General features: G+C 44.2%; 1 protein-coding gene across 8 annotated transcripts in view; it reads right to left on the bottom strand.

Annotated features, from left to right (window-relative positions):
• The window catches only part of LOC110524008 (neuron navigator 2), a 104,429-nt gene that overhangs the window by 29,352 nt on the left and 62,659 nt on the right, over positions 1-12,418 (bottom strand). For 5 of the 8 annotated variants that reach the window (XM_036978702.1, XM_036978728.1, XM_036978712.1 and 2 more), the window contains 6 exons: positions 7,118-7,424; positions 6,073-6,742; positions 4,738-5,178; positions 4,341-4,412; positions 3,714-3,874; positions 2,179-2,355 (listed from right to left, as the gene is read on the bottom strand). In XM_036978702.1, coding sequence (XP_036834597.1) covers positions 2,179-2,355; positions 3,714-3,874; positions 4,341-4,412; positions 4,738-5,178; positions 6,073-6,742; positions 7,118-7,424 — 1,828 coding nt within the window. The remainder of the gene's footprint in view (positions 1-2,178; positions 2,356-3,713; positions 3,875-4,340; positions 4,413-4,737; positions 5,179-6,072; positions 6,743-7,117; positions 7,425-12,418) is intronic. The other 3 variants (XM_036978757.1, XM_036978723.1, XM_036978734.1) reach the window with 3 other exon arrangements.

The raw sequence follows: 12,418 nt of genomic DNA, 5'->3' as shown, positions 1-12,418 counted from the left end.
TGGGAAAAAATGTCAGTCTCTCGATGTGCAAAACTGATAGAGACATACCCCAAGCGACTTACAGCTGTAATCGCAGCAAAAGGTGGCGCTACAAAGTATTAACTTAAGGGGGCTGAATAATTTTGCACGCCCAATTTTTCAGTTTTTGATTTGTTAAAAAAGTTTGAAATATCCAATAAATGTCGTTCCACTTCATGATTGTGCCCCACTTGTTGTTGATTCTTCACAAAAAAATACAGTTTTATATCTTTATGTTTGAAGCCTGAAATGTGGCAAAAGGTCGCAAAGTTCAAGGGGGCCGAATACTTTCGCAAGGCACTGTAAGGTCCCACAGTTGACAGTGCAAGTCAGAGCAAAAAAAAACAAACCATGAGGTCGAAGGAATTGTTCAAAGAGCTCCGAGACAGGATTGTGTCGAGGCACAGATCTGGGGAAGGGTACCAAAACATTCCTGCAGCATTGAAGGTACCCAATAACACAGTGGCCTCCATCATTCTTAAAGGGAATAAGTTTGGAACCACCCAGACTCTTTCTTCCTAGAGCAGGCCACCCAGCAAAACATGAACATGATGGTCACTCTGACAGAGCTCCAGAGTTCCTCTGTGGAGATGGGCGAACCTTCCAGAAGGACAACCATCTCTGCAGCACTCCACCTATCAGGCCTTTATGGTAAAGCGGCCAGACGGAAGCCACTCCTCAGTAAAAGGTACATGACAGCCCACTTGGAGTTTACCAAAAGGCACCTAAAGACTCTCAAACCATGAGAAACTAGATTCTCTGGTCTGATGAAACCAAGATTCAACTCCTTGGCCTGAATGCCAAGCGTCACATCTGGAGGAAACCTGGCACCATCCCTACGGTGAAGCATGGTTCTGATAGCATCATGCTGTGGGGGTGTTTTTCAGCGGCAGGGACTGGGAGACTAGTCAGGATCGAGGTAAAGATGAACGAAGAGATCCTTGATGAAAACCTGCTCCAGAGTGCACAGGACCTCAGACTGGGGTGAAGGTTCACCTTCCAACAGGACAATGACCCTAAGCATACAGCCAAGACAACGCAGGAGTGGATTCATGACAAGTCTCTGAATGTCCTTGAGTGGCCCAGCCAGAGCGCGGACTTGAACCCAATCGAACAATGAGGGCCTTCTACACCTTCACAGAAGGGCTAAGGATTTATATAATAATTCTAATAATAATAATTCTAATTACATTTTTCTTTTCAATGATGTTCTGATTCAATCTTTTCAGTTTTTGTTGGAATGGGTTAACAATTAAGTGAAAAGAATATCCAATCAGGATTTTTCTTTAGTGGTCTCGGGAAGAAATTACGAGTCCTCACTGTCCTAGAACGAGTCAAGACAGAGTACAAATGCATCAGACTCCGAGACAAGACCGAGACGCTCAAAATGTGGTCTCGAGACTGGACACGAGACCTACAACACTGATATGTATACTGTTACTGGAGCAGGGATTTCCCCATGTTTACTCTATAATCTGTGATCTCCTGTCAGGAGGCTGGTGTTGAGTCAGATGCCTGTCTGCGATGGGGGGAGGAGAGGAGATACTTATCAGCCTTTCTCCTCCTCCTCCTCACCCTGGCCTGCATGCCACAACACCAGCCAGAACCTGGCATCATAGAGGGATCAGCTAAAGTGAGAGCCTCAGGACAAGCACAAACCACAAGAGCAACAAGCCATTCAGAGCCAAAGAAGTGCAGTCAATCATCAAACCTCAGTCTATGTACATTTCGCAAATCGAACAAAGTGCTTCTTTCTATTTCCCAATTCAACTGTAGATGTGTGGAAAGTCAACACAGGTTCCAAAAGACACTGGCACACTAAATGTAATGAATGATTTCACTGGTGATTTAAGTGGTTGGTTGAACAAGCATGTCGATTCAATAAATATTCATTTTGTAAGAAAAATATGAATCTTTCACTAGCGTCCTGTAAAGAATGAAAGCTTTCAAAAAATGATCTTAGTTAAAGCAAAAGCTTGATTTTCTAAGGGAGTTATAATCCATTCAGAAGTAAAATGATAGTTCCGTCATGCATGTGGAGTGTCAAAAACAACCCTCTAAAAAAACTTGAATAAACAAAAAATGACTTGACCGGTATTTCTCTGAGGCCATGTGTGAGAGCAGATACTGTAGGTAGAAGAGTGTGTCAGTCTGTCTTACCCTCCTCTAGTCCATCCCTGAAGGACCCAGAGCTGCTCATGGTGCGACTCTTCTCCTCCAGAGACATGGACGAGTTCCTCAGGCGTTCACTGTACGGGTCATACGGCCCTTCCTGATTGGCCAGGCCGCTTCGGAGGTTGGCCAGGTTGATCTGTGCAGCTGTGGTAGGGCTGCCTGCTGGGACACATCCGTTACGTAACACAGGTCAAAGGTTATCTTAAAAACAGACATGGGCAGAGGGCATTGATCAGACATCTTTGCTTGCTGTCTGTTACTCTTCACTCCAAGTGGAAAGTAAGAGTGAAACACAACATTTAAGTGATAATGCCAGAGCCGTGCAAACCGTGCCAATATGTCCTCCAAACACCAGCTTCGAGGGTATTATCACGTTTGTACAACGGGTTACCAACATATTCAAATAATGATTGGCATATTTTCCTTAAAAACTTTATTTTAATGAATTTATTCATACTATTTCATGCCGACACAAATCTAGGGTTGCTACCCAAGCCGGCTGGTCATTCGTTCTATCGGTTTGGTTGCTAGAGACTCGGCGACCCAGTCATTCAGTCTTTTTGTTCTGTATCTATTCGTTCATTCTAAATGTTCCATTGCCATACTGGGTGGCAATGTTCTTATCCCTTGCTTGCTAGCTAGCCAACTAATGCTAACTTACAGTTCAAAAAAGTGCAGCCAGAGTAACAGCAAAGTAGCCGCATTTGTTTAAGCTGTTTTCTAGTGACATTTACTTGGATACATCGATAACAATGAGCTAATGAGGTGCGATCTTCGCTTGGCATAGAAAATGTGCTCACTCATCAGGACACTGTTGTTGTTCAGAGGAACTAGCCAACAACACAGTTAACACAATCACTTCAAACTGAAGCCGGAAAGACTGCAAACTAGCTGCGCTTCATTTAGTTGTACCTTTTTTCATTGACATTTCTTTGTATATATCCATACAAATGAAGCCAGCCGACTCATGACTTGGCTGAGAAACGCAGCCTGTCTGTCTGTCTCATTCCGTCTCCTGACACGTTCATTACTATGGGACAGCTGGAGATCGAATTTGAATATTGAAACAATGTTGCAAACATTGCAGAGACAGACAAGGTTTATTCAAATCTCAGCTTTTGAAAACAAAATGTTAGTCAAAAAGAAATGTGAGATAATGTCTGGATGATTTTTATAGAGGAGATCATGTTTATAAATTGCTTGGCTGGGCTGAAGAGACAGTGGATTGCACAGTCAGATGGAACAGAGTAAATAGGCATTTTAACATAGATTTAGCTGGTGGCAACTGGAATGCGGTTTAACCAATCAGCATTCAGGATTAGACCAACCCGTTGTATAAAATAGATATAATCACTACTACTTTTCCTTACGTCACCACTAATATCACTGTAGTCTCTTGAAAGAGACGAAACATTAAGCCAGCATGCACAAAATATTTAGTTCTGGGTGCAGAGATGACTATCACTGCTCCTGCAATGATTATCATAGCGATGAGTAGAGAGGGTTGAGGCTACACCTACCAAGCTGGGAGAAGTTGAAGCGGGCTCCGGAGGGTGAGGTGAGGCTGGAAGCGGGGGAGAAGGGGGAGCTGCCGGCAGACTCCTGAAGACCTCCTGCAGAGTGGGAACGCAGCCAGTCCCGGGGGTCGTCATGACTACGCAGCTGGGGCAGGTGGCCGTACCTTGAGAGAGATGGGAGATGCTGAAAAGCCACCTCACATCCACATCTATGTGTGAATGTTGCAAGTCACTAGCTGCACAGATATAATGACCTAGGTTGTTGATGGACAGGGAGCCACGTGGATAACGTCAAGGCTGTCTGATAATGTGCATCTAGTACAATCACAAATCACAGGTGGAAGTTGCACGTCAATGTACCTTCATGAAAACAATGTTTAAGTGCCTGTTTTTTCTCAATGTGTCTATTTTTTTTCCTGAGTAAAAATCTCATGGAAATGGTGATTCACAGAGCAGAATTTGGGGAGTTCTGCCCTTCCTAGTTCAGCCAGAAGATGGCGCTGTGCATGCGGTGAAAGAGATGCAGGCAGTGAAAACATCCAACGCTCACTTCACTTCACAACACAGTACACCACACACAGGCAGCTGTTTCACTATCAAGCAAGCCTAGCTCCATATAGACACATTTACCTGTCCTGTTTCCGGGGTAAAGTGTTTCTGCTGAATTTGGGACTAGCTGAGGGAGAGGAGAGGGGGCTAAGACTAGGGGGTAGGGAGAAGGGGGTTAGGGGGTAGGGGTAGACAAAACAGAGAGAGGAGCAGCACCAAGAGAAGGGGGAAAACAGAGAGATCATCAGTCATGATAGAATCCATGCTTTCATCCCACCAACACCTGCTAGGAGTCAGTCTCCTATCATCTCCTTTATCATCAATATGGCCAGTCAAACACTTCTGTTAACCCTCATGCACACAACAGTTTAAAGGTCGAGATACAAAGGGAGAAAAAGGGAGGGGAGTTTGTAGTAGATATACAAACACATAGCCACACCTGGCCGTTCCTGGAACCCACCCCCCCCCCCGCTCCTACCTTTCTGAGATTCCCGTTTTGATGCCGTTGTTCCTGACGCAGGCTGGCAGTGTGTCGTGACCATGGCCGTGGTGTCCGTGGCCACCGCTGCCCAGGGACACGTCGATGGACTCGCTGCTGGTGGCAAGGCTGCTGAGGGAGGGGTAGCCGGGGCTCAGGGTGTCCCTGCTCAGGGTGCTACTCCAGGCCAGGCTGTGGGAAGGGGTGGACAGGGCCGAGCCGGGGCTGGAAGCCAGGGGGGAGAGGGAATGGGCCTCAACACCCAGACGACCTCCACCCCCATACAGAGGGCTACTGCCCCCGCTACTGGCCGAGGGGGAGTCCAGAGCGCCACCCTGCTGGCCAGAGTTGGCGTGGGGGTTGGAGATGACGGTGGAGTTCTTCATGTTCTCTGCGGTGGTGACTGGGGCCTGCTGCTTAGCCTGCTTGCCTCCGAACAGTCTGGATGGCACGGGAGAGGGGAGAGGAGGGACAGGGGAATTATATGCGGTACATGGGTTTTAAGTAGAGAATTGTTGAAGGAATTTGTCATGAAAATGCTGGTTAACGCAAAGAGAAGCGAAACAAATACATATCATAACGTTGCCACGGGAACACAATACCTACTTCATGGTATAACCATATGATCACAAGAAAAATTAATCTCTCTCTCTGATTCACCGGTCCGTTTTGGGCGTCCGTGTGAACAGCTATCATACATCTTCTACCGTGGCTTTTAATCAACAGGTCATTTATATGAATTAAAGCAGGATGTAAAGCGTGTGCCACATTTGTTTTGACAACATTAAATCAACAAGGTTTAAATGAGAAGGGAGACTCTCAGACCACTGAGGGAAAACAGCTGCTCTCTTTTCTCATTACCTCATCAGGCGATTAGTCAGATAAGTCCAAGCACCAGCAGCATCAGTTAAAGCAACACCAGGCAGCCCAGTCCTGGGTTCGAGCTAGAGAAAACACTGGCCTCTCAGTCTGGGCCCTGTCACCCTGCTTTTAATGAGCAGTGATAGGCCATTATTTCACAGGCCACAAGGGAAGAGAGGCCCTCTAGCTGCCTAGTGATAAAACAAGCCTTTTGGTTTATGGTAAAAAAAAGTCCCCTGATAAGGGCTCTCTAAATGTTCTTCAATGCCGATATGATGATTATCCCAACTCAAATCTGTTTGCACTGTGCCTGAATACATCGCCCCTTGAAACACAAGCAGGATGGTGTGGTAGTGCTGTCAGGGCTGGAGGGAAGGAACTATCAGACTCATCGACAGTCAGTGTAAGACAGACCCTGATATATGGGGGTAGGTGGACTTTAAGTAGACTGTAGTATGGAGGTGATGGGCTCACCTGCGCAGAGTAGGGGAGGAGATGTCTGGGTACTTTCCCCCTGGCTGCCTGGCTCCCTGAGGGGGTAGAGTTGCTGAGCCCTGGGCCATGGGATTGGCTTCAGAGGACACCCCCTTCTCCTTGTCTGTCTGGTTAGATCCAGAGCCAGGCAGAGGGATGCCACCGGCGCTAGGCTTGGGGACTTGGCTGCGGCTTTTGGGGCCGTGGTGCGTGTTGGACCTGGAGCTGAGGTTGGACTCGATGCTGGTGCTGGAGGAGCGGTTGGCGCTGCGAACCCCGCCAGAGGCTCTGCTGGGCCGGGGGAGGCTGCGGTACTGCAGGGTGGAGTGGGAGCTCACAGGCAGGTAGCCATCATCCACACTGGCCTGGCGACCAAGACCCCGACCCCCGTGGAGCTGCACTGATTTGGGGATCTTCCCCAGGGTGGCGGAGCCACCGGTGATGGTGACTCCGCTGGCCGTCACCATGGTCATACCTCCTCCTGCGTGCTTCTTGAAGCCAAACGTGTTGGTGGTGGGGGTGCGGCTGGAGCTGGAGGTGGAGGGGGTCTTCTTGGCTTCGTCTCCACTGCTGCGGCCCGTGTCTGATGGGGAGCGCTGCATACTGCTGTTGGCCCGGGGCGAGAGATGATGCTGGCCCTTCTCAGACACCTTGGTGTCGTCCGTTTTACCTGTGGGTGGAGACATGACACAGTCTGTCAACCATGGACCAAGCACATTCACTCAGCAGTGCAGTTATACAGTAGCATCAGACATCCTGCTGAGTTCCAACACGTTTCAACTCAAAGGCCTCTCTATCTACCACTTCAATAATAAAAAGGTACGAGATCACGTCTTCAGAACAGTTCTCCGGAGAGTGGTTTCATCACCTGGCAACCTGAGCCCTGATCTCACCAGATAAAACCTCTCTGTGGTTGACTGTTGGCTGTCTTTTCACATGCTCCAGGAACCCATGCAGTTCCGACTGACAGAGCACAATACACAGACAGTGTGGCTGTTGGGACTGCAGACAGAGACAACATAGCTCTACTCTGTATGTAACGTGCCTGTCCCATGGGTCTTCAGCGTGCCGCAGACTGGCGTGACAGGTGCCTTGGTCCTGGGCGAGGTCACGCCCACCTGGGCACTCAGGCCTCGCCTCCAGGAGCCCGTGTGGGCCATGGAAGGCGTTTTGCGGTCCGAGGAGCTCCTGCCCGACTCGTCCGACATGTCTGAGGGGCGGCGGCACCACTTGGAGCCCGATTCCATTTTGAACCCGCTGTCCGAGCCCCCGTCCGACCTCTTGACCTCGTCGCTGCCGGACCACACAGAGTTCTGCTCGACGGCTGAGTGCTTCTCCGCGTCCGTCTGGAGCTGAGGGGGAAACCAAACATAAAACATCTGTTACTTCTGTTTATTCAAGTGGTGTAGATACTATACATACCATATCAGTACAATAACAGGTGAATCATCTCACAAGGAGAGCAAGCAGAAAGAAAAGCAACGATCTACTATAGCATCTCCCCTCATAAGCTCACCCTTATGCTATCATTCCAGTCAAACAACTCCACATGCCCCTATTACTGTGAATGCTTTAACATTCTCATCAGCACACAGCCCTCGTTGAAGAAACACTGTTAAGACCAGGGTGCTTTTCTTAGTAGCGTAAGCCCAGGTCCACCTGAGGATCTGTCTTTTTTCAGTCATCTATCTCCTGTGTTTGAGGGTTGCAAAATTCACTTGTCACTTCAATCTTGCTGAGACTAAGTTATTCTTTTTTTTTAATGTTTTTTTTTTCACCTTTTATTTAACCAGGTAGGCCAGTTGAGAACAAGTTCTCATTTACAACTGCGACCTGGCCAAGATAAAGGAAAGCAGTGCGACACAAACAACCACACAGAGTTACACATGGAAAAACAAACGTACAGTTAATAGCGCAATAGAAAAATATATGTACGGTGTGTGCAAATGTAGTAAGATTAGGGAGGCAAGGCAATATATAGTCCATAGAGGCGAAATAATAACAATTTAGCATTAACACTGGAGTGCTAGATGTGCAAGTAGAGATACTGGGGGTGCAAAAAGCAGGACAGGACCATTACGTTGGGCCTACAAATAAACAATGTGTTGTAGCAGTATTGTGTGTTTTTCCGGCACTCACCAAGCTTACTTAAGCCCCAGTTATAACAGGGTATTGTTTAAATAGCTACTGAAAATACTAATAAAAATGGATTGCCAGGGAAAGAATTTTAATGGCCTTGTTCTTTATCAGCATGAATCTGAAACACTAATCTCTAGGCCTATACCTGCAATAATATATCCAAACTATATTTTACAGAACAGCAGAAAAATGCAACACAAAGCAATGATTGATTGTTAGCTTGAAGAGCTGGTTTTGGGGCCGGACTTCAATCATCTGTTGATGTTTAAGTCACTCGTTGGCACAGGAGGATGCAGAGAAAATCTTAATGGTAGAAAACATGAAAACTAAACGGGTGCCAAAGCAGCAGTCTCTGCTCTCGTCTACCAGTGCTTTTTCTATGACTGGAAACAACCTTGCTGTAGTCTTCTTCACTGTAAAAAAATATATTTTGTTTTTATGTTAACTTACTGGCAGCCAGTTACCTGTACTTTACTGTAAAAAAATGTACACTATGTTACCGTATATTCCAAAGAACCTTTGGTTTAACAGTATATTAGTGTCTAACGTTTACAGTAATGTACTGCTAAACCAAAGTTTCTTTGGAATTTATGGTAACATACTGTACCTTTGAGTTTTTTTTACAGTCACTTAAAGGTAACTGGCTGCCAATACGTTACCGTAAAAACAACTGGATTATTTTTTTACAGTGTACAATAAATATCACAACCATGCCAACTGCTTTATTCCCGAGAAAACTCATTCAGTGCTGTTCTCGGGATGTTCCATTGAAAAGAGACGGTCTCTATAGGAGCATTATGTGGTTAACTTTGGAAAAACATGAACTGCTTGGAACGGCTACAGACTTCTACCACACAGACTTCAACATAGGCAATGTGGACAGACATAACCCACTGGGCACAAACTGGTTGAATCAACTTCATTTGTCAACTTATTGTGATGTGGAATCTAGGTGTAAAATACATTGGATTTGAAAATTCTTTAATGTTATATCCAATATCAGAAAAAAACTATAGGCTGGGCAGTACCTCCTACTGGAGAGTTGACCTATAGCCACTACCCTTTGGTCTCCCATCCAGGGTTTTAACCAATCCCAGCCATGCTATGAGACAGTACTTGTCACTGAGTATTGCCAATGTGCTGTCGTGAGAATGATTGTTGATTGCGCGACCACTTAAAAACTAAATAGATTCACTGTTGCTATCGAAGTCATTCCAAACAGTAGATTTAACAGAGCAAATCAAATGTGACCAATCTTTATCACTCCTATATAGTCAATGGTGCTATTTAGGCCTATATAACATTTACAAAGTCATCAACAATGGTGCTATTTCGGCCTATATAACATTTACAAAGTAATCAACAATGGTGCTATTTAGGCCTATATAACATTTGCAAAGTCATCAACAATGGTGCTATTTAGGCCTATATAACATTTACAAAGTAATCAACAATGGTGCTATTTAGGCCTATATAACATTTACAAAGTCATCAACAATGGTGCTATTTAGGCCTATATAACATTTACAAAGTCATCAACAATGGTGCTATTTAGGCCCATATAACATTTACAAAGTCATCAACAATGGTGCTATTTAGGCCCATATAACATTTACGAAGTCATCAACAATGGTGCTATTTAGGCCCATATAACATTTACAAAGTCATCAACAATGGTGCTATTTAGGCCCATATAACATTTACGAAGTCATCAACAATGGTGCTATTTAGGCCTATATAACATTTACAAAGTCATCAACAGCAATTGTTTCAATTCAACCCAGAATTAAACTAAAAATAGACAATACAATTGTCCTTTGGTTTCAAGCTCTGGTTGATTTCAAATGTCATGATATTTAGTGACTTTGAATTGTTTTTTGTTGTCAACGCAACCAAATATCAACATTTAAAGGAGATGTATCTTCTGCTTGGATAGTTCAATCTGTGCTACTGACTTAGTCTGGCCTTAATAACATTTTGTCTACAAATGAATCATTGATATGTTAGATTCACGTCTGCATCTCAACCAAAAATATAAGTTAAAGAATAGGACTGAATCGAATCATACTTTGATTAAAGTGCATTTAAAGTTTGATTTGATTTAGTCCTATTCTTTAATAAATAAAAAAATACTACCCAAGCAGTCGATACAGCTCCTTTAAATTTGGATGTTTTTGTGTTGTCAATCAAACACAATTCAATATTACTTTCAAAGTAAATAACCTAAAGTTAAGGCTATCTTACAAACTAATGTAACAGTATTTATTCAACCTTAAAATGAGTAACAGATCCATCGTCCTATTTTGAGGTGACTGTAACTCTACAATTCTTCTTATATCATTATATAAAGTCTGCATGTTCAAGATAGCGAGCATAGGTCATCGCAGGTCTGTGTAGATATTCACAATAGCTGTAATAATCTCTGCAGGATCTCAAATAGCATTGATCACTTGCACCATGCACTTCTAATCAGGGCAGGTGTTGTGGGCGGGCCCTAGGGGGTCTGGCACGCCCTACCGTACCTCCTTGACTGTCCTAAATAAAACATTGAAATATCAATAATTGATTTGACCGACAGGCAGAACGACACATCAATCTCATATAAAGCATCCGTGCGAGAAAAAGAGCCCCTCTGTCTCAGTACGTGTAGCCCATGTATCTGATGCTGCCTGAACAAGAGTATGGCATGTCATACTCTTTTTGTCCAGACAGCATCAGATACATGGTTCACCTACAGTGAGACAGAGGGGCGCTGTTTCGCTCACCCGGATTCTTTCTCCAGTGAGATAGTTTCAGCCACTAGCGAGTTGAACAGGGATGTAGTGCTGCCGGAGGCGTAGTAAAATAATATTTCTGGATACATTTTAAATAAATTATTTAATTGCTACAAAAATCAATGAAAACGATAGAATGACAAACCAAATAAATATGTAGGCTGTAGCAGCCTATAGGTAGTTAAATGGTGCTTTCTTCCCGACCTCTCAATTCAATTCAATTCAACGGCCTTTATTGGCATGGGAAACATATGGTAACATTGCCAAAACAAGTGAAGTAGATAATATACAAAAGTGAAATAAACAATAAAAATGAACAGTAAACATTACCCTCACAGAAGTTCCAAAAGAATAAAGACATTACAAATGTCATATTATGAAGATATACAGTGTTGTAATGATGTGCAAATGGTTAAAGTACAAAAGGGAAAATAAATAAACATAAATATGGGTTGTATTTATGTAATGTAATTTGTTCTTCACTGGTTACCCTTTTCTTGTGGCAGGTCAAAATCTTGCTGCTGTGATGGGCCACCGTGGTATTTCACCCAGTAGATACTGTATGGGAGTTTATCAAAATCGGGTTTGGGTTTGAATTCTTTGTGGATCTGTGTAATCTGAGGGAAATATGTGTCTCTAATATGGTCATACATTTGGCAGGTTAGGAAGTGCAGCTCAGTTTCCACCTCATTTTGTGGGCAGTGTGCACATAGCCTGTCTTCTCTTGAGAGCCAGGTCTGCCTACGGCGGCCTTTCTCAATAGTAAGGCTATGCTCACTGAGTCTGTACACATTCAAAGCTTTCCTTAAATTTGGGTCAGTCACAGTGGTCAGGTATTCTGCCACTGTGTACTCTCTGTTTAGGGCCAAATAGAATTCTAGTTTGCTCTGTTTTTTTGTTAATTCTTTCCAATGTGTCTAGTAATTATCTTTTTGTTTTCTCATGATTTGGTTGTGTCTAATTGTGTTGCTGTCTTGGGGCTCTATGGGGTCTGTTTGTGTTTGTGAACAGAGCCCCAGGACCAGCTTGCTTAGGGGACTCTTCTCCAGGTTCATCTCTCTGTAGGTGATGGCTTTGTTATGGAAGGTTTGGGAATCACTTCCTTTTAGTTGGTTGTAGAATTTAACGGATATTTTCTGGATTTTGATAATTAGCAGGTATCGGCCTAATTCTGCTCTGCATGCAGTATTTGGTGTTTTAGGTTGTACACGGAGGATATTTTTGCAGAGTCTCAATTTGGTGTTTGTCCCATTTAGTGAATTATTGGTTGGTGAGCAGACCGAAGATCTCACAACCATAAAGGGCAATGGGTTCTATAATTCATTCAAGTATTTTTAGCCAGATCCTAATTGATATGTTGAATTTTATGTTCTTCGATGGCATAGAATGCCCTTCTTGCCTTGTCTCTCAAATCGTTCACAGCTTTGTGGAAG

Source organism: Oncorhynchus mykiss, chromosome 1, assembly GCF_013265735.2.
Source record: "Oncorhynchus mykiss isolate Arlee chromosome 1, USDA_OmykA_1.1, whole genome shotgun sequence".
NCBI lineage: Eukaryota > Metazoa > Chordata > Actinopteri > Salmoniformes > Salmonidae > Oncorhynchus > Oncorhynchus mykiss.
The sequence above is the reverse complement of the archived record's forward strand: the minus strand, read 5'-3'. Positions and strand labels throughout refer to the sequence as shown.